This window comes from Callithrix jacchus, chromosome 8 (assembly GCF_049354715.1).
Source record: "Callithrix jacchus isolate 240 chromosome 8, calJac240_pri, whole genome shotgun sequence".
Lineage (NCBI taxonomy): Eukaryota > Metazoa > Chordata > Mammalia > Primates > Cebidae > Callithrix > Callithrix jacchus.
Window position 1 is genome coordinate 7,260,792 of NC_133509.1, and position 22,723 is coordinate 7,283,514.

Consider the following 22,723-nt stretch of genomic DNA (forward strand, 5'->3'; position numbering starts at 1 on the left):
GTTTTCATAATTTATTTTTAACCCAGATACTTGAAATACCGATATTTAATAATACTAAAATTAGCAGTCTCATTAAAACTTAAAAATAGTGAAGACACATATTTTCCACGCTACTTAAGAACTGTTAAAGGAAGCCACATGAAAATTTCAACATGCTTTACTGCGATAAAAGCAGTTATATGAATAATTAGAAATTCAGCAGTATACTCTAAAAACATTCCCAAGCACAATGAATTAATAAAGTAGTTATCTTACAGGTCACTCTAATCTATAATCTAAAAAAATCAAATGAGAAATGTTATAACTAATTCAAATGATGGAGTGCTTATTATTTTCTCCAAACTATTTTCAAAATATTAATAACATCAGGAAATGTAATCAGTAAATAAATAAAATTCACAGCTTCTTGCGAGAAGAGTATGTGCCACTTGTGATAATATATAAACAATTCAGAGATGCTTAGCTGTTGAAGGTGGGGAGAGTTGTTTATGATTAAAATACACAGATACATTATCTTCTAAGATACTATCATTTCTTCTGTCAATGAACTTTATCTTAATGTCTCAGAATGTATTTTAGGTCAAAAAAGCTCTCAGCATCTTTATATACTAGCTTTATCATATATCTACATCCCCTCTCCCTTAACATGTTTGTAAAAGGTGTCCAGTTACAAATCAGTAACTTTACTCCAGTGTATCTTTTCATCTACAGTTTCTGAACCCCTTCGTCCCTTTTCTAATCCCCACTCCCACTCGCTGCTATCTTTCACATTTTCTCTCTCCACCTACGCTTTTCAAGGCAGACCTTGATATTTAATTCACAGTATCATTTGCAACTAACGCAGATGTGGACTAATATGGAAACGTTTTTAAATTTCTGAGTCTACTGCAAACTCATATCTACAAAATATATTTGCTCCTTATTTGCACTATTAACTTGCACTTCCAACATTCCCTTCCTACAGTAATTATTACAAGAACTTGAATATGTAGAGGAAGGCAATACATAAGAACTACAGGAAACAGAGACTATTCTGGGTAGACATACATTGTCACATCATTCCTGGTATAACTGTGAGGATGTTACAGTGTTTTTACCTGAATTTCACTTAATTCAGTAACTACAGCAAGAGAATCAAAGGAAAATCTAAGATAGTTTTATACCTGTACTCTGATACATCATACAATTATCAAAAGTATTTTGCAATTGGTAGGTATTCAATTAACTAAAGGATAATTACTTAGCTTATGTTTTACACTAAAAACTTATTTCTCTTTGAAAAATAACTGAACACCGGAGGTTAAATGTTCAGGCTGTTCCCCATCACTCATCCACTGAATGCTATTGCTGTCTAATACTCAAAATATCTTGAGAATTAAATATACCAAAAGCACATTCATTTATACAATACAGATCTATAATCTGTAATTATAAAAACAGGTGAAAATGACTATGCTCCCTAAATTTTATTTTCGGCCAGAAGGGAAAAATATTTCTGGGCTTGGTGAAAAGCAAGGAAAAGATGCAAGAACAATCAATCGATTGCCTCAAACACAAAGAGGAGAAACTAGAGCAGTGAACTGTAAGAAAAACTACGAAAGGTGAGGTGGCTTGGGGGCAAATTCCTCAACCAGTTCTAAGATCAGGTGGGGAGCCGAACACAAGACTTCTACACTTACGCATGGATTTGAATGGATATATGTACACTGACGTTTATAACAGCATTATTCACAACAGCCAAAAGGTGGAAGCAACTACAGTGTTTTCATCAACGGAGGAACAGATGAACAAAATGTAATATACATACACAATGGGATACTACCTGGACACATGCTACTTTTTGATGACATTATAGTAAATGAAATAAGCCAGTCACAAAAAGACAGATACCGAACGTTTCCGCTTAAAGACAGATACTGTATGTTTTCACTTATAGGGGAACCTACAGTAGTGAAATTCATACAGACAGAAACAGAATGTGGTTGCCAGGAACTGCGAGGGAAGATGGAACAGGGAGCTACTGCTGAACAGGTACTCAGTTTCAGTTTAGGAAGACGAAAAGTTCTGGAGATGGATGGTGGCGACAGTGGCACAACAATGTAAATGTATTTAACATCATTGAACTATCCATTTAAATGGTAAAAATGGTAAATTTTATTATGTATACTTTACCACAATTTAAAAAAGAGAGAAATGGAGGACAGACTGAGGTTTAACAGGAACAATTTAGAAATCCTAAGGAAGAGAAATGAGAACATGAAGGAGAAGCAATCATTGAAAATGGCTGAGAATTTTCCAGAACTGAAAAGGCTACAGACGCAATACACACAATCAGCCAGCAGGATTTTATTAAAAAGCATATTTTTATGGAACTCTAAAACACCAAAATTAAAGTACAATTAGTGAGGAAAGACAGACGCTCTAAAAGAAATGACAATTAGACAACACATTTTTCAACAATAACATGAAAAAGTAGAATTGTATCTTTAAATGTTGTGGAAAAAAGTTAACTGCCAACTTTGAATTGTGTATGAAATAAAATAACTTACTAAAATGAGAACAAGAGAGATAAAAAATTTCCAAATAAACAAAAATGAAGATTGTTCACCATCAAGAGACCTTCACCAAAGGCACATCTAGAATACACAGGATTTCAAGAAGCATGAAATCTCAGAATGTAGGTTTGAGAAGAAAAACGGTGGGCCAAAATTTGGCAAACCTGTAGATAAACCAAAACAAACATAAAACAATAATGTGGGTATGTTTAAAAAAGAAACAGTGTTATAACAAAAATAGCATACACATCAAGAGGAATGTAATGAGAGTCAAAACGCCCTATGATTTCTATACTGTTTGGGAGACTAGTTGATATTGAATAGAGAAAGTATTCACTGTAAAAATTTAAAAGTAACCACTAAGAGAACAGAAAGTAAACATGTAAATTCCAAACCAAAAGAGAGGGGGAAAAGAGGAAACACATCAATCCCCTCAAAAAGAGTAAAAAACAAAAATAGCAAAGAAAAAGTAAAACAGAAAGCACAAACAAATCAATATATATAGTCACCATAATGAACATAAACTTTCTAATTAAAAGAGATTATCAGATTTTCTTTTTAAAAGATAGAAAAGCAATCTAGTGGAACACTGTTTTAATCCCACCTAGGTTTTTGTAGAAATGGACAAGTTGATTGCAAAATTCACACGAGAATGTAAAGAATCCATGATCTCGAGAGTATAAAATTACAGTTATCAAGACCATATGGTTTTGGCATCAAGACACAGACTGATTAATGGAACAAAATAGAGTCAAAAAATGGATCCACATGATCCATTTTTTGGAAAGTAATTCAGTGGGAAAGTAATTCAGTAATGGAAAAAAGAGGCTCCTCAATCAAACTCTGTGCTAACACAGAGTTTCTCAACATTGGCGTTACTGATATTTTGAACCACATAATTCTTTGTAGCATGAGGCTGTCCAGTACATTGTAGGATATTTACTAGCACCTCTGGCTCTATCCACTAGATGCCATAAGCACACCTACCAAGCTGTAACAACCAGACATATCTCTACACATTGCCAAATGTCCATTAGGAGGCAAATACTCTCAGTTGAAAATGACTATGCTAGAACTAGATTTTCCTATGAAAAAAATGAACTTTGATCCTTACCTTACATCTCACACAAAAATCAACTTGAAATCAACACAGACTTATTTACATGAAAAAGTTTAAACTGTAAGCCCTTGAGATTAGGGTTTCTCAATGCAAGCACCCTTGACACTGTCAGTTGGATAACTGCTTGTTGTGGGGGACATCACATGCATTTAGTATGCATAGCAGCATCTGTGGCCTCTAAGCAGTAGACACTAGTGGCATTCCATCAGTTGCAACAACCAAAAATGCCTCATTGCCAAAGTCCCAGGAATGGGTGGGCTGGGGGCGGGTCATGAAGGAGTAAAACTGACCCTGTCGAGAATCACTTGGGATACGCAAATATTTTTGTGCCAGAACACATGAAGTCACTAACCACAAACATTTTTGATAAATTAGACCATTAAAATTCTGTTTTTTGAGAGACACTATTTAAAAAATTTAAAAATACATCACAAAGTGGAAGAAAACTATACATCATAGAGTTGTATTCAGACTATATAAAGAAACTTTATGGCTTAATAAAAATAAAAGTCAATAAAAAAAAATCAATGAAAGACTTCACTGAATTATTCTCAGAAACAATGATCAACCCAGGAACATCCCTAGTGCCCAGATTGTATTCTCAAAGTATCATTTCACACTAAAAGAAACAAGGGCTCTAGAAAATGGCTGATTCCTGGGCCAGGGCAGGAAATATTCAACATGAGCCTCAACGACTACCAGACTTACTGAAAAGCCAGTATGAAGAGCCTCTCGGCGAGTTAATACCACCTGAGATTTAGAAAGAATCATAATTGTGGTGGATGGAAACACATAAGTTTAACTCTATGGTTCAATAACACTTTTAAAAAAGAAAGCACGCCACTATTGGAGAATAAAAACAAACGAGCTAATTTTTTTTAAAGTGGTATTTAAAGGGAAAGAATGCAGTATTTACTCTGCCACATGATAAGCTACATGAACTGGGAAACCGATACTAAATAAGGGAAAGCATATCTTTTAAAAATTATTCTAACGAATCAATTATGCAGTCAGAATATTACAACTGTGTAAACCACAGTGAATGAACACAGCTAGGCAGTAAGCAGGGGGTGGTGGGGAAAATGTTGGTCAAAGGACACAAAATTTCATTCAGGTAGGAGAAAAAAGATAAAGAGAGCAACTGTAAAAGACAGTGATGATAGTTAATTACAATGTATCATGTTCTTGAAAACTGCTAAGAGAGTAGATCTGAAATGTTCTCAACAAAAAAAATAGATTTGTGAGGTAATGCATATGGTAATTAGCCCAGTTTGGCCTTTCTTCAATGTATACGTATTTCAAAAACATACTGTATACAATATATACAATTTTAACTTGTTAATATAAAAAGATAAAATTCAAAAAAAAAAGAGAAAAACGGCAACTCACATAGCCCATAAAGTTTTTGTATTTTGAATATAAAAATAAATCTTATATGTTAGAAAAAATGAACAATCCAGCAGAAAAAAAGCAAGACTTGAACAGTCTTTTTGTAAGAAAATATGAGCAAGCATAGGAAAACATGCTCAATTCCTCTCTCTTTCCATATATATATATACACACATATGTGTATGTCTGTGTGTGTGCGTATGTGTGTGTGTATACATATATACACAAAAGATGTGGAGTAACAGAACTCTTAAACACTGCTCGTTAGAATGTAAACTGGTATAACACAGTATAGCCACTTTGGAAAACCATTTGCAAAGCTACACAAGTTGAAGATCTGTATACTCCAGGACCCAGTAATTCCACTCCTAGATACACAAACGGTCCTCAACTTATGAAGGTTCCACTAAGTGATCTCTCAACTTTATGATGGTGCCAAATAATTGCAATTTTGTCACATGTATAGCACTCCACAAATTACAAGACACTCAACACTTCATTATAAAATAGACTTTGTGTTAGATGATTATACCCAACTGTAGGTGAATATAAGTATTGTTAGCCCATTTAGAGTAGGCTAAAACACACTATGATATTCCGTAGGTTAGGTGTATGCATTTTTAATTCACTACAGGTTTATTAAAATGTAACTCCATCATGAGTCAAGAAGCATCTGTATACCCAACAGACACGTGTGCCTATGTGCACCAAAAGAAAAGCATGAGAATTTTCTTAAGAATATTGCTTAGAACAGCTTCAAACTGGAAATAACCCAAGCTCTGATCAACAGAATATATTGTAGTTTCTTCATATAATGGAAAAATAGAAACGAAAATGAATGAATTACAACTCACACAACATAAAAATCTAAAAATTACAATTCTGAATGAAAGAAGGCAGACCCAAAAGGATTCTCTTCACTTAAAATTCGAAATCAGGCAAAAAGGGACAAGCATGGTGGCTTACACCTATAACCCATCACTTTGGGAGGCCGAGACAGGTAGATCACCTGTGGTCAGGAGTTTGACACCAGCCTGGCCAACATGGTGAAACTCCCTCTCTACTAAAAATACAATAATTAGCTGGTGTGGTGGCGGGTGCCTGTAATCCCAGCTACTTGGGAGGCAGAGGCAGGAGAATAGCTCGAGCTTGGGAAGTGGAGGTTGCAGGGAGGCGAGATCATGCCATTGCACTCTAGCCTGGACCAAGAGGGGAGCTCTGTCTTTTAAAAAAAAAAAAAAATCCCAACAAAATCGGGCAAAAGAGAAGTTGAACTAACACCCTCCATATACACACAAAAAGCACAGAACTTATCACTACCAGAGCTGGGAAAGTGATTATCTATTCAAGGTAAGGAGAATGTTATTTATTATACAGGAGGACTACACAGGGAGCTTCTGGATTACTGCTATTATTTTATTTCTTGACCTGGATAAGAGTTACATAGATGCTTACTATATAATTACCTGTTAAATTGCATCTATTTTTATTTTGTTCTATATACTTTGCTGTATGTACGTGACATTGCATAACATAAAATTTTAAAACTAAGAGATCTTAGAAAAGTATCAGTGAATCTTTGGAGTAAATGTAAAATACAACTTAGAGAAAAGGTGCTGCCACATCAATATGGAAAAAAAACAAGACAATGTTTATCAGTTATCATTAGCTATCAAGTAATGTGCTTTGCATAAAATGTACAGTTTTACATTCACTTAAGAAATACTTACACTGAGCACCTGAGCACTTACGTGTGCCAAACATTATTCTAGTCACTGGCAGACTACATCAGTGAACAAAACAGCACTTAAAAAAGGTACTGTTTTACGAAAACAGTGTGGAGGACAATAAGCAAAAATTAAACATGGTAAAGGAAAAAGTGAGGGTCATTCTACATTCCATCGAATAACAAGGGACATCTTCATTGATAGGTGACATCTGAACAGAGAGACCTAAAAGAATCAAGACACTATTCCATGCAGAAATCTGGGGAACCGACTGAGAGAAAAACAGAATCAGCAAATGCCAAAGGACTTAAGGCAGGACTCTGCTTGAAGCACTGAAGAAAAGGCCAGTCAGCAGGTGGGAGGAGAATAACTAAGGGAGCAATTTGTAGAAGGTGAGGATGGGGGATAGAAGGCAGAAGAGAGAACATGGAGAGCATTACAGAACTTCATAAAGACTCTTTCTAAGAAAAGATGGGCTGTAATCCCAGTGCTTAGAGAGGCTGAAGCAGAAGGATTGTTTGAGGTCAGGAGTTTTGAGCCTGCTTGGTGGAGTGACATATGCCCATGTCCTTGATATTCAGGAGGCTGAGGTGGGGCCACTTGAACCCAGCAATTCAAGGCTGTAGTGAGTAGGACTGTGTCACCGCACTCCAGTGTGGACTACAACTTATGTATTAAAAACATCATCTGGTCCTTTCAAAGGCACCATTAAAACAAGAACAACTACCAGCTCCTTTTCTACATAGAAACATTTGACATTCCATTTAAACATATTATATTTAGGTTCAGAGAAAATATAAATCAAATTATTCTATTTAGAAGAATCATTCTTTTGGTTCACATAACAAAATTCTTCCTTACAGTGTTTATTTTTCTTCCGTTTCTTGAGACAGAGTCACATTCTGTTATCCAGCCTGGAGTACAGGGAGTGACACAATCGAGGCTCACCGAGGCCTCCACCTCCTGGCTTAAGTGAACCTCCGACCTAAGCCTCCCAAGTAGCTGGGACCAGGCCTACAGGCACATGGCACCATGCAAGCTAATCTTTAAACTTGTTGCAGATAGGATCTCATCATGTTGCCCAGGCTGGTTTCAAATTACTGGGCTTAATCCTTCCTCCTCGGCCTCCCAAAGCACTAGAATAATAGGTGTGAGCCACTGTACCCAGCCTGGTTTTTTAAAAACACTAAAAGCCTAATAATAACTCTGCTGTCTGTATTCCAACTATTTATAGTGCTTAGTTTTTTATTTTCAAACTACGGTAAAATTTACCATCTTATCCCTTTTTAACTGCAGAGTTCACTAATGTTAAACATATTAACACTGTTGTTTACAGTGACCAGCTTTAAACGCTTAAATTTAGACTGATATTTATAGATGAACTCTACTACAAATACACTGTGTGTGTGTGTGTGTAGTTACTATTTAAGTAGTATACTTCATTTATTTATTTAATTTATTAATTTTCATTTTTCTGGGACAGAGTCTTATTCTGTCCCCTAGGCTGGAGCACAATGGCATGATTTTAGCTCACGGCAAACCTCCACATCCCAGGTTCAAGCGATTCTCCTGTCTCAGCCTCCCAAGTAGCTGGGATTACATGTGCCCACCACCACGCCTGGCTAATTTTTATATTTTTAGTAGAGGCAGGGTTTTGCTATGCTGGCCAGGCTGGTCTCTAACTCCTGATCTCAGTGATCAACCCGCCTCGGATTCCCAAAGTGCTGGGATTACAGACGTGACACACCACGCCTGGCCTATTTAAGAAGTACACTTTAAATTTCTTGTAGGCTCAGTGAATGATGGTAGGGAACAAGCTGGAATGAATGATACATGGGTCTTACTAACAAATTTGCATGAATGAGTGAAGTACCAAAAAATGAACTCAGAGTTGAAATGAATCATTTTGTGGCTGGTTTCCACAAACACAATGAGCACAAGTTCACGTGACTGAGTTTTAAAGAACCATTCAGATTTTTAACAACCAGGATAATCCTTTAAACACTATCCTCTCACAAGGGAAAACAGTGGGTTAGTTCAAACTACTATGTGAGTAAAATGTAATGATACAATACCATAGTTGGATCATTAAAGAATATAAATATTCCCACAAATATACTACAGTACACAATTTTGAGACGTTAGTTTTGCTGCAATTTTAACGCACAATGAAGAAATGACCTGCGGTTTCTAAACTGGTAATACTGACAGTTCCAAGTGCTTTTGGCAGAATCATCACACCTTTCAGAATGCTGCTATTGCCTACCACTTGGCAGTTTACATGAATGTGATTTGTTTTGTTTACCTCTGTGAAGAGACGGGCATCATCAGAAAGCATATTATAATCCTGTGCACATTTCTTTGCAGAATTCTGTAAAAACTTTAGGAACTCAGTAACTTCTTCGCTCACGTGTTTTTTCATATCCTGATTTTTAAAAAAGTAGACATGTCTTGGGATAAAAAGTTTCATTAAAAAACAATCACTTCTCAAGCATTGCTATAATAATTTAAACAAAGAATGAAGTATCAAATCCAAAGCAGAATTCAAAAATTATTATATGGTAATGATAAACTGCTATTAAAAATTCCACAGAAATAGAAAAGCAAATGACTAAGACTACAATACATGCTTAGGAAATGAGAAGCTTATTTTATAAAATGCTGTCAAAATTTATTTATTGATTGATTTTTTAAATTTACTTTTTGAGATGGAGTCTTGCTCTGTTGCCCAGGCTGAAGTGCAGTGGCGCGATTTCAGCTCACTGCAACTTCTGTGTCCTAAGTAGCTGCAACTACGGGCGCCCACCACATTGCCTGGCTAATTTTTGCTATTTTTAGTAGAAACGTGGTTTTGCCATGTTGGCCAGGTTGGTCCAGATGGAACTCCTGACCTCAGGTGATCCACTCACTTCAGCCTCCTAAACTGCTGGGATTACAGGCATGACCCACTGCACCCAGCCCCAAATTTTTTTAAAAAGACAAACATCCCAATAGAAAAATGAGCAAATATAGTCAAGTTACAAAAGAAGAAATAAAAATGGCTTATACACACATGGAAAATACTTATTTTCATTAGTAATCATAAATTAAATTAATGTAAAACAAGAGATCATTTCCCCCATATTAAAGGCAAAAACAGTAATGTCCAATATTAGTGAAGATAGTTTTTTCTTTTATTATATTTGATTTCAATTTCCTTTATCTTACCCACGTAGGATTAGAGGAGATAGTTTTTCAAAACCTGTCATACAATAGAGGTACAAACAAACTGGTTTAAACTTTTTGCAGAACAACTTATGTATGTGTAACTGCAAATGAAAGCTTTGAAAACATGCATAGGTTTTGATCTGGCAGTTTTATTTTTAAGATTTTATCTTACGGAAACTATCATTGATATGAACTAAGATTCTGCTACAAAGACTTTTGGCACAGCATCATTCCTAAAATTGACAATCTGGAAACTTCTTAATTGAGACACGCTCAGAAGTAGAGCAAAATGCTTGAACTATAATAGAATAGAACCAACAAAAAAAATTAAAGCACCATTTCTCTGTCAATTTACCTCCTTAAATTTTCCATTTTAAAAAAGATAACTGGACCTAAGAACATAAATGTAAATTTAAGATAAAAATATTTCCTAGTTTTTAATATTTTTCCCTCAAACTGAAGAATAGAATACATACCAAGTACTGTAAGTAGTCATTTTTATTTATTCCAACAGCTTTGCAATTTGCAGGAATCTTTGTGTATTTAACCAACAAGTCCACATAACTCCTCTGCTCTCTCTGTGAGAAACGAGAGAAACGAGGATAAGGAACTCTTGGTTTTGGAAGAAGAACCATTCCAATTGTGGTTTTAACTTTTTCCTTTGCTTGACTTGCTGAACTAACTGCCGGCTCATTTTCTACAGAACTTGCTGAGGCATTCAAATTTTCTCCTATACGTCTGGAAAACAAAATATAATTTACAAATATGTGCTTTTCACTATCATGGAACTTCATGATTCTCAATCACCAGGGAGAATATAGCATGATTAACACAGTAAACTCTGGATTATTATCTATCTCTGCCACCTGCATTTTGATGTTTAGCCATTTAAAGTAGATTAAGTATTCTGTGGGATAGGATCACAATGCAAACTTACCTTCAATTACCTGATGGAGAGGAAGAGGCATACTTATTCAATTTAGAAGTCTTTTTCCCGGTAATAAAGACGGGAAAATCATTCTTGCCAATTACATATGCAGGTATTTTGTGTTTATATTTTATTATAATTTGAGCTTTTTAAAAAATACTAATCACTAGGATTTATCAGTTAATATGGTGAACAAAAGCTATTAATCCCAGAATATAATGGAATAACAAATTTGAGGTTAACAAAATTCACTGAGATTCTAAATGTTCTGGTTTCCTCTGCTTATCTAAAAAATTAAGAAAATTCCAACATTATGCACCATATTTTATGAAAGCAGTATTGGTTTTCGAAAAGTTGCACAATCTCCTATCACTCTGGTACAATTCTCTATCACTCTGGTACATGGCTGAATTCACAGAAATGACTTTATGCTTCTCAGGGATGCCAAAGAAACATTCTGGCATATCTATAATAAAATGTACCGGAAGAGGAAGTAGTAAGTAGCTACAGAACCTGTTACCACATGTGTTTATGAAATGTGTGAAGGTTGTAAGAATCACAATGGAGTCACCAATGTTTAAAAACCTCTGATATCATGGAATACTATGCGACCATAAAAAGGAACAACATCATGTTCTTTGCAGGGACATGAATGGAGCTGGAAGCCATTATCTTCAGCAAACTAACACAGGAACAGAAAAATCAACCACCACCCACATGTTCTCACTTATAACTGAGAGCTGAACAATGAGAACACATGGACACGGGGAGGCGAACAATACACACTGGGACCTGCTGGGGGGTTGGGTTGGGGTGGGAGAGCATGAGGAAAAATGGCTAATGCTTGCAGGGCTTAATACCTAGGTAATGGGTTGACAGGTGCAGCAAACCACCATGGCACACGTTTACATCTGTAACAAACCTGCACATCCTGGATATGTACCTTGGAACTTAGAAGACCATGAAGACAGAGTTCTCATGTTTGAATTTCTGATAACAAAATACTTCTGCAAGGTTATCTGCTCAGGAATTGCCTGTCCAACCTCGGAATGATGTCACCTTTGTTACTGATCTTTCAAAGATCAAGTATAATTATGTCAAAACAAACACACAATCTTCCTAATTTTTTCCTTAAAAAATCTTTGTCCTCCTTTACCTCCCTAAACGCGCACATAGTTTTCTACAGCATACATATTCCCATTGCAATGCTTTACTCCCAAATAAATTTCTTTTCTTTTAGAGAGTTTCTCTGTTACTTAGATTCACAACTACCCCTGCTTTTAAGAAGTCACCTTATCATCCAAATAAGGTATATGAACACTACTTCCTTATTTTACTCATAATCCACCTCTGTTTTTGCTATTCGGTTATTTTAATCTACATTTTCAATAAGAGACTTTAGAAGTGCATCAAAAACTGTACTTCCTTGGCCTCTACAAATATAATTTCCACTACAGTAACTGTTCCTCTAACTTGGCTCTAAATTACACAATAATCTACAGAGGAAGGGAAAATAATGAGAAAGATGAACATCTGCTGATTCACTCTTCATGCCTCCATTTGTTAATATTTATCAAATAACTAAGACGTGCCAGCCTATGCCAGGTACTGGAAATACAACACCAAGTAGGGTATCATCTCCGGTCTCCAGGACATCATAATCAAGTGCATTAGACAAGTAAATAAAGAAACAAAAGTAGGTATGTACATGAACACAATGGGACGAAGAAGAACTTAGGTTTCCAAAGTGAACATACAAATAGGTGACTGAGGAGAATCTTAAAGACACCGTGATGAGAGATTAAGGGAGAGAAAGAGAAGGGGGAGAAAATATCCACAGCAGTGGTTCTCAACCATGTCAGTTTTCATGTCCCCAGGGCATTCAGGAAGCCTGTAGGTGTATCTGGATTATAACAAAAGAGAGGGGGGATTACAGATATTCAGAAGTGAGGAACAGTAAATGCCTGCAATATGCAGTACTATCCGGCAAGCTTTTAACAGTCCCCTTCAGGCTTTCTCTGAGCAGGTACAAGTAAGTCTAGTCTGTTATTATTTATCCTAAAAGTACATTTTATTCTCTTTTATTTTTCCTATGATTCTTTTACACTATGCTTTATTTTCTCTTAAGAACTTTAAATGAACTTAAATAAAGGAACTGTGTTCATTTTAATGGGTGCATCTCATTACCTCATTGTATCTCATAATACAGTAGTCTCTCTGAACTTACATATTAAAAATAAATTATTTTACATTTACATGTATAGGATATTGTTATTTTTTAAATTATATCTATTAATTTCATTTTAAGCTAGCAAAGGAGGTGTCTTACTTCTTATGAATATCTGTCATAAAACGTGGGAGGATATGAGTCTGATATGGCTGAGAAATACTAATTTAGAACCACGCCTGGACAAAGGGTAAGGGTGAGCTACACTCCATCCAAATCTCCCACTAATTTTTTTACATTAACTTTATAATACTAGAATAAATATGGCAAAAATTCCAAACGATGACAACGGTATTTTAGAAAATATGTAGGTACCCAAATAAAGCAAAAATATTTAAGACCACTCTCTTAGAGCTAAACGATGGCTAAAAAAACTAATCAAGAGAGCTGATAAGGGAATGGGAGAAGAATTTTGCTAATTAAAATTAGGATGCTTAGGTTGGGTCTGAAAATAACAGGTAAAAGAAGACATACTTAGCTACTAAAGTTTCTCCAATAACTGAATAAAAATAAGCATATTTTAGGCTAACAAAATGAATATTAACTGCTGATCTTGGGAGAAATGTATTACAGCAAATTGACTTCTCACTAGAAAATGTCTTGAGAGCTATTCAAACCTAACAGTATTGTGTCTGCACTCTTAACAATGCTGCTTCACAGCTGTCTCTCTGAATATGAGAACATGTCCGTCCTCGTGGCACAAACTGGCAAATTTAATTAAGCTGCTGCAGCAACAAGATGCTGACTCAGATATGCCAGAGTAGGAATGTCAAGAAATCCTAGCAGTTTAAATTGGCTACACTCAGCAAAGAATGAAGTGGCAGCACATCAAGATCACTTCCCTGCGCAGCGCTGTCAAGATCTTCATCAGGGTGCAAACCGAAAGCATCTGACAGGGTTTCTCTACCCATGTACACAGCATTACATTTTATTTCACTTGATGGCTGCAAGTGTTCCCCCTGCATTTTGTCAACTACCTATTCTCCTTTCTTACAGTTTCTATTGAAAAAAAAAAGGGGGGGGGCAGAATCTAAAACTTTAAGTTTCCTATACTTTAAATAGTGGTTTGGTAGCTTGTTTAAAAGTAGCATTTGAAAATGCTGCTTCTAGTCTCCATTTCAAGTCTACCAGTATTTTCTGAGTTTGATTTATTTTCCTGTATTAAATATGTTAAATCACTCTCTCTCTCTTTAAATATATAATATATATAATTATATAAATAAATATATATCATAGATAAATATATAATATATAAATATAGATCATATATAAATATATAAATATATATCATATATAAACATAATATGCATATTATATATTATAATTAAATCATATATTATATAATAATAAACATATATAAATATAAATAGATATAAATAAAATATATTTATATTTATATATTTATTTATATAAATAAATAAAAATATATACATATTATATATTTAAAGCTATTTTTCCCCTTCTTTGCTTAAAACTGAGTTATGAATATCTGCAACCAGGAACTTTAATTTAAAAAAAAAAGGAAATTGTTTACAGCGCTGTTTCTACATGACCGGCTCATGGGGCATTTTAATACCCTTTTTGATGTTTCTTACGGGACTTTCGAAATATTCTATTATTTTTTTTCATGCTTCAAAGAAAAGTAACACAAAATTAACTTTTCATATTATTCATTTGTAAAAACACTATTCAAGCTGTCCTTTTATTTTACAAACATTTATGGAGCACAGAGAGCAAAAGGGAAGTTTTTTTTTTTTTATCTTGAAATTAACAGAACAAAAGGCCTTGGTTTTCAATACGAAAACAGTTGTGAATTAATAAAGCCTGAAATAATAAGTCATTATTATAGTTATTAAGAATCATTACGGTAATTACTCTAAGAATTACCGTAATCATTCTTAGTAAAACAAAGTTAGGAAAAAAGACCAGAAACATTGTATCAATAGCTTGTGTACCTTTTCTGTAGTACAAGGTAAATTACAGTAATAAATTATTTTGTGCTCTATAGAAATCTATAGAGAACAAGGATATTCTAAGAAAAAAATATTTTAGGAGTTAGATATCCCCAACTTCCAGCAAAATGCCTTCACAAAGCCAGGTTATAACCCACATCTGGGATATGCCGAACAGAAGTGGACTTGAAAAGAACCACTAAAATAAACCGGGCACACTGGCATGCACCTATAATCCCATCTATTCAGGTGGCTGAAGTAGGAGGATAACCTAAGCCCAGAAATTTCAGTCTAGCCTGGGCAACATGGCAAGATGCCAACTCTAAAATAAAAAATAAAACAAGAAGCAGTGGCAAGATGAAGATTAAAACTAAAGACTTTTTGTGTGAAAAGAGAAAGGCTGAGACAAGAGTTCAAATATGGTAAGATTATTATTATTTTTTTTATTTTGAGATAAGGTGTCAAAATTTGAGATGGGCTTTTGCTCTGTTGTCCAAGCAGGAGTGCAGTGGTGTGATCATGGCTCACTGTAGCCTTGACCTCTTGGTGATGCTCCCAAGTGATCCTCCTACCTCAGTCTCCCGAGCAGCTGGGACCACACATGCATGCCACCACACCGGCTAACTTTTAAATTATGTGTAGAGATGAGGTCTTGCTATGTTGCTTAGGCTGGTCTTTAATTCCTGGGCTCAAGTGATCCTCTCACCCCCTAGCCTCCCAAAGTGTTGGGTTTATAAGAATGAGCTACTGTGCCCAGATGAGATTATTTTTTTTTGTATGTGTGTGAGACGGGGTCTCACTCTGGTGCCCAGGCTGGAGTGCAATGAATAGATCCTGGCTCACTGCAGCCTCAACTTGCTTGGATTCAGGTGATCCTCACACTTCAGCCTCCCCACAACTGACTGTTTTTTGTATTTTTGTTGCCAGGGTCTTACCATGTTGCACAGGCTGGTCTTTAACTCCTGGGCTCAAGTAATCCAGCTGCTCTGGCCTCCTAAAGGGCTGGTATTACCGGTGTGAGCCACTATGCATAGCCTGAGATGATTTTTTTTTTTTTTTTTTTTTTTTTGCACAGAGTGATTTATTAGGCAGAGAGAGAAATAGAGTGAGCTCCCACGCTGTTGTGGGAGGGGATCCCAGAGATGGAAATCCCAGTTTTTATTTTTTTAAAGATAAAGATACATGTTCTCTAAACCCCAGGAAAATAGAAATGGTAGGCATCTTTTTTGATCTAAATAAATAAAAGCAATTCTTTGCTTAATTAATAGTAAATTTTAAAAAATCAGTTATCCTCAAAAAACCTGTACAAGTTGAATAGCAAATAGTTTAAAAAAAATCCATAAATATACACACATAAGGGAGTCTTTTACCTTAACCTTGTACACCTGACATCAGCACAGACATTCTAACTATGTACTTTGACAAGAGTAAAGTTGCTTCTGAAATTTCCCCTTTAAAACATTTACTTTAAAAAAATTTTTCTTTTTTTTTGTAGACAGGATCTCACTCTGTTGCCTAGGCAGGAGTACAGGGGCACAATCAGAGCTCACTGCAGTCTCAAATTCCTGGGCTCAAGTTATCCTCATGCCTCAGCCCTCAGCCTCCTGATTAACTAGGACTATAGGCATGTGCCACCACATGTAGCTAACTATTTTTGGGGACATGGGGTCTCAATTTGTTGCCCAGACTGGTCTCAAATTCAGGACTCAAGGGATCTTCCTGCCTTAGCCTTACAACATGCTGGGATTATAGGTGTGAGGCACTAAATCTGGGCTAAAATTGTCTCTTTAATAAACTCCTGCTTGTTTTTATGTAAACTTATGCATTCATTTGATGGCATCAAAAAGCACTTTTCTCCTTACTGCTTTTAATGGCAATCTGGCAATATCTATCAAAATAAATACATATATATACCCTTCACTGACGGGAGCTTGTCCTACTCATACAAGTACATGTAAAAAGGATGCTTACTGCTTCTAACAGTAAAGGAATGGAAACAAGCTAAATATCAACAGAGGACAATTTAAAAATAACGACAGAACCGAGAACCAACAATAGAATATAACACAGCTACGGGCCGGATGTGGTGGCTCACTCCTGTAATGCCAGCAAGTGCAGTAGGATGTGCAGTAAACGAAAAGCTTTTAGTCCTGTTTTTAAATCCATTCTGCCAATCTATCCTCTGACTGAAGAGTTTAATCAGTTTACAATTTAATTATTGATAGGGAAAGACTTATTATTACTATTTTGTCAATTGCTTTCGATACGTCTTACAGCTTTTTTGTTCCGCATTTCTTCTCAGTGAGCATATATAAGTCTTTAAAGAAGTCTAAATATAAATGAGAGAAGAAAGAAAGTAATTGGGAGCAAATGTGGAGTCCAGAGATTATTTAAAACAGGGAAAGTTGAGCATGTTCAAATACTGATTAAGTTGGCCAGGCAGAGTGGCCTGTAACCCCAGCACTTTGGAGAATCACTTGAGGCTAGGAATTCAAGATCACCCTAGGGAACACAGCAAGACTATGTCTCTTAAAAACCAAACGAACAAACACCAAAACCAAAAAGTGATCAAGATGATGGAAAACGGGAGAGAACAAAGACAGAGGACTAAGAAGGGATAACTGACAGAAAAGTGAACTGAGAAGGTAGGAAAAGATGGGTAGATACGCCCTCCACTGTAAAAGGACAAAGGAAGAAAGTAAATATTGCGCTCCGCTGGGGGAGTTTCCTAATTCCTCCTTTGTATATTGATACATTTTTCTAGTAAACTCAATTACTTGGTTTTCAGATTCATCAACAATAGAGTAGAAATAGTCAATCAAAAAGGAAAGATGAGCTACTACAGGCAGGTGAGCAGTTAAGAAATACAAATTACCACTTAATAGTCGTCAAACATCAGAGAGAAAAAAAATCTTTAGGAACTTGGCAGTATCTTTTAAAATATAAAACATACACACTGTCTGACTGAACAATTCAATTTCTCTGAGTGTATCTTACAGAAATAACTATGAAAATTAACCGATACATTGTTTTTAATTACAAAAAAAAAATCCAAAAACCAGAACACAATGTTTTGCAACACAGGACTAACTGAATGAATTAAAAGCACATCTATAATCTATATAGTGAGGTAATACACAACTATTAAGGCTGAATTACATGTTGGGGCATGGAAAGAGATTCAAAATATCACTTAAAATGACAGATAACTACAAAAACAGTTTTATAGTATAATATTTTTAGTATAATCCCATTTTGTATTATATACGTGTGTGCGCGCGTGTATAAGTAGTATACCATTTACTACTATTCTAAATAATTACTAGTATACTATTGGTACTATACTAAACCATTTATTAGTATAAATGTTAGCATAGTATTATACTATATTAGTACAGCAGTATGAAAATTATTGGGATGAATGGTTTAGTGAAGTATTAGAAAACACTATAAAACTGTTTTGCAGTTCATGTGTGGAGAAAGGACTGAAGGTCTGAAAAGATAAATACCAAAGTTGTTTTAGTTTTACCATTTCTATAATTTAATGTTTAATACTAGAGATACATATAAAACTTCAAGTATCAGAAAAGCAACAATTAAATATGTAAATAACCAAATAAACATATTACCTGTTGGATAAAACATATAGTTCTTTTAAACTTGGAGCCATGGAATGATCCTTATAATTTTCTCGTGAGAAAAATGTCTTAAGGCCATTTTTGGGGGAAATATCCCTGTGAAACAAAGTAGTTTACTTATATTTGACAATTCAAAATCTCATGCTAGACTAAGACGCATAATGACACAATTTTAACTGAGAATTTCAAACCTTCTTACCCCCCGACCCCCAAACAATCTCTTCTTACTATGTTTAATTTCATATACCAGATCTGTGGACTTATAAGTGTTACTTCCTGAACAGCCTTAAACCCAGGCCCATGATGAAGTTCTCCAGCTCCAATAATCAGCCTTGCATTTTCTTTAGTGCCTAATTAAATAAATGCCACAGAGCTGGAGAGTTAAAGATGAAAAAGACTGAAGTATAATCACAGGTTTGTCAAAGGCTGGCCTCACTTCTGGCTCTAGGACATAACATTAAGATATTTGATTGCTGAAAACACTTCTCAACTCATTTTTGTTTCATGCACCATTGTCCTGAGCCAAGACACTACAAAGACTAAGTATCCTACCTACTTTGTTTACTATGGCAAATGGGATAACTGGTTTGCAAAAAGCACCTCAAAGATGATATGATTATTTGTAACACCACAATTTATTTAGAGACTAACGTACAATATTCAAAGCTTTCCATAGTTAGGCATCCAAAAATGCTGTTTGAATGAAGTATTAAACGTTTTAAAACAGTGAATCCATTAATCCAGGGAGGACAAAGGTCAGTAAAATTCTGTGGAAAAGGCTAATTCCAAGGGCTACAATACTGTGCAAAGGTTCTAAACAACATTTGGTTCCACAATGCCAGTGGTGTATAAGAGCATCTGTGCGATATCTGAACACATACTTTATAGCACTGGCAAGGAATGCAAATGTTCATACTTCTTATCAAATCAAATCGCAACTTCTGGCTATCCTACTGTCCAGATAGAAAATTCTAGCATATTTGCAGCATATTCTTTTCTCTTTTCAACTGTCTTAAAGGCATTTATCCAAAAAACTACAATTAAGGTATTAATGAAATGGTAAAATTAGAATGCCTTATTTGCTATGTACCACTATAGTTTCTTACTACCTTGTTGTAGTATTACATCTGTGACATCTCAATAAATTTTTTTTTTTTTGAGATGGAATTTCGCTGTTGTTACCCAGATTGGAGTGCAATGGCATGATCTCGGCTCACCGCAACCTCCGCCTCCTGGGTTCAGGCAATTCTCCTGCCTCAGCCTCCCGAGTAGCTGGGACTACAGGCGCGCACTATCATGCCCAGCTAATTTTTGTATTTTTAGTAGAGACGGGGTTTCACCTTGTTGACCATGGTCTTGATCTCTTGACCTCGTGATCCACATGCCTCGGTCTCCCAAAGTGCTGGGATTATAGGCGTGAGCCACCGCGCCTGGCCAGACATCTCAATAAATTTTTAAGTTTCTGCATATCTTATAAAAACTAAGTCAAGGGACTCAGGGGCTGTGAACTCCTTGGGGATGGGAGTGTTGTTTGCAATAAACAAATACTTAATAACATCCTGACTTAATATTCTGAGTCAGGTACTATTTTAATACTCCTTCTAACCATTTGTAACTTTTGATCCTCCTTTGCTGGCTCAGTAAACGTGAGTTAAAATAAACTAACGCAGCACACGTATTAGCTATTATTATATTATTTAACCAGATATTTGCAAAGTTTTCATACATTTCTAAAATACAGTCTATGCATTTATATTATCATTTGATATACATTTCAACATAACAGCATGTCTATTCTTAAAGAGAGTCTTTTTTATTACTTTTATGGAAATGGGCAAGGTTCTTGGACACAAAAAAATTCCAGTATCTCTCCTTCACAGGAGACCAACACAAACCTAAAAACAATTTGAGGCCGGGCGCGGTGGCTCAAGCCTGTAATCCCAGCACTTTGGGAGGCCGAGACGGGTGGATCACGAGGTCGAGAGATCGAGACCATCCTGGTCAACATGGTAAAACACCGTCTCTACTAGAAATACAAAAGATTAGCTGGGCACCGTGGCGCGTGCCTGTAATCCCAGCTACTCGGGAGGCTGAGGCAGGAGAATTGCCTGAACCCAGGAGGCGGAGGTTGCGGTGAGCCGAGATCGCGCCATTGCACTCCAGCCTGGGTAGCAAGAGCGAAACTCCGTCTCAAAAAAAAAAAGAAAGAAAGAAAAGAAAAAAAACAATTTGAGTGCTGAACTGTTGTTCCACGATAGGAGTGGAAGTGGAGCCAGCCTAACTCAAGTGTTTAGTACGTGAAGATGAGGACTGGGTAAATTCTGAGACTCTAAACTTGTATCGTCTGCTTCCTCCTAATCTCTCTACGCCGGAAATCTATTTTCTTATGTCAACCATCAGCCCCACTACACTCTTTTTCAGTGGATTACAAAATGGCTACGACTCACCAATTCAGTCCTGGTTCACTTATAACCATCTTGGAGCTCATCTTCCTAGATTTCCGCTTCACTCTAGTTCACAGTTCACAGCTTCCTGGCTGCGAAGGCGCCAATAGAAACAGGATCCCTCCAGAATTTACTCAACTGAGGAAAAACAAAAGACCAAGATCAAAAGTGACTGGCTAGGCCAGGTGCTGTCAGATGAGAACGAATCTCACCCTCAACATCTACCCTCAACAGCCTGTGGCATCTAAAACAGAATACAGCAGACAGATGAATGTTCCCAAGGTTCTTTGAAGCGGAGCATCAATGACGATGTACGATGAGTCCGTTTCCATTTAATCTACGCTGGGAGGGCTACTCTTAGGTCACTCACCACGGAAGTAAGAGCTGAAACAGAATGGTGTTCTCGTTGCTCACATACTAGGCCACTTGATGGCATGGAACTGGAAGTCAACTCAGTTCTCCACTCCCTTACTGCCAAAATAAATCTTGCTTTTCTTTTCCTGCCCATGCTTGGTTATGGGGCAGATTCTGGCAGGCACTGCACGACGAAAGCTACCTCGGTATCAGGAATCTTAGGCCTTTCACAGAGGACCTCGCATTTGCGGAGACTGAGACCGTGAACTTAAGTGACGTTTCACTAGATCACTTAAAGACATCATCAGGACTACAAATCAGGCTTGATCTCTTCCTGTTCGGTACTGCTTCTGTGACCCCAGGTGGACTGACAGTGACATGCGCTAACCTAAACCAATTTAGGAGTCGGTCTCTCGGCACCGGACGGGCGCTACCGGCCCCCCCCCTTAATCTACCTCTCACCCTTCGACCCAGTGTGGAGCTGGGGGGGTGGGGGGGGGAAGAGTCGATGAAGGCAAAATGAACGGCTGAGGGAAAGGGGGCGCAAGGAGAGGGGAAACAAGGGCTCCAGAAAGGCAGGTAAAAGGGCGAGCAAAGCAGGGACAGGAGCCGCGCAGAGCCAGGAGCAGAGTCCTGGCCCGGTCGCCATGTTCCCTCCTCCCGCCCCCGCATGAGCACCCCCGCTGACCCGGCAGCACCCTCCCAACCGCGTCTCGGCTGCAACGCAGCCCTTCCGCCCACCTCATGGTCCGCGGCGGCTCTTGCCCAGGCCGCAGCCACACACAGCACACGCTCCACCCCACTCCTCACAGAGTCGCGCGCGCCGGGAAAAGGCCATATTTAAAGAACGTGGCCGCGCCGCCTCGGCCCTGCGTGATGACGTCACCAGCGGCATAGTGGGCGGTGCCTTGCGTCTTGACGGCCGCCCCGCTCCTCCCCTCCCAGCCGCGCGCGCTCTTTGTGGTTCTGGAAGCGAAGGGCGAGACGGGGCTCCCCGGGCGGAAGTGGTTCGAGGCTTCGTGTTTTCCTAGAAAGTCCTCGACCTTTGGGAGAGGAGGAGATTGAGACATTGGAAGGACGACAAGCGACAAGCGCAATACTGGAAAGACCAGAACATACTTGCTTGTGACCTTAGCCAAGTATCCTGACTTCCCTAATCCAGGCTCCGCATCTGTAAAATGG

At 37.1% G+C, this 22,723-nt stretch overlaps 1 protein-coding gene across 7 annotated transcripts in view; it reads right to left on the reverse strand.

The window, feature by feature from the left end:
• Window positions 1–22,401, reverse strand: part of ICE2 (interactor of little elongation complex ELL subunit 2) — a 55,040-nt gene extending 32,639 nt beyond the window's left edge. For 6 of the 7 annotated variants that reach the window (XR_013520678.1, XM_078333283.1, XM_009004989.5 and 3 more), the window contains exons 1-5: window positions 22,283–22,401; window positions 21,191–21,325; window positions 18,735–18,839; window positions 10,475–10,736; window positions 9,097–9,216 (exon numbers count right to left, since the gene is read on the reverse strand). Coding sequence is in view for 6 of the 7 variants with exons in the window: in XM_078333283.1 (XP_078189409.1) it covers window positions 9,097–9,216; window positions 10,475–10,736; window positions 18,735–18,839; window positions 21,191–21,231 (528 nt within the window). In the remaining variant the exon portion in view is untranslated. The remainder of the gene's footprint in view (window positions 1–9,096; window positions 9,217–10,474; window positions 10,737–18,734; window positions 18,840–21,190; window positions 21,326–22,282) is intronic. The other variant, XM_009004990.5, reaches the window with a different exon arrangement.
• Between the last annotated feature and the right edge of the window lie 322 nt (window positions 22,402–22,723).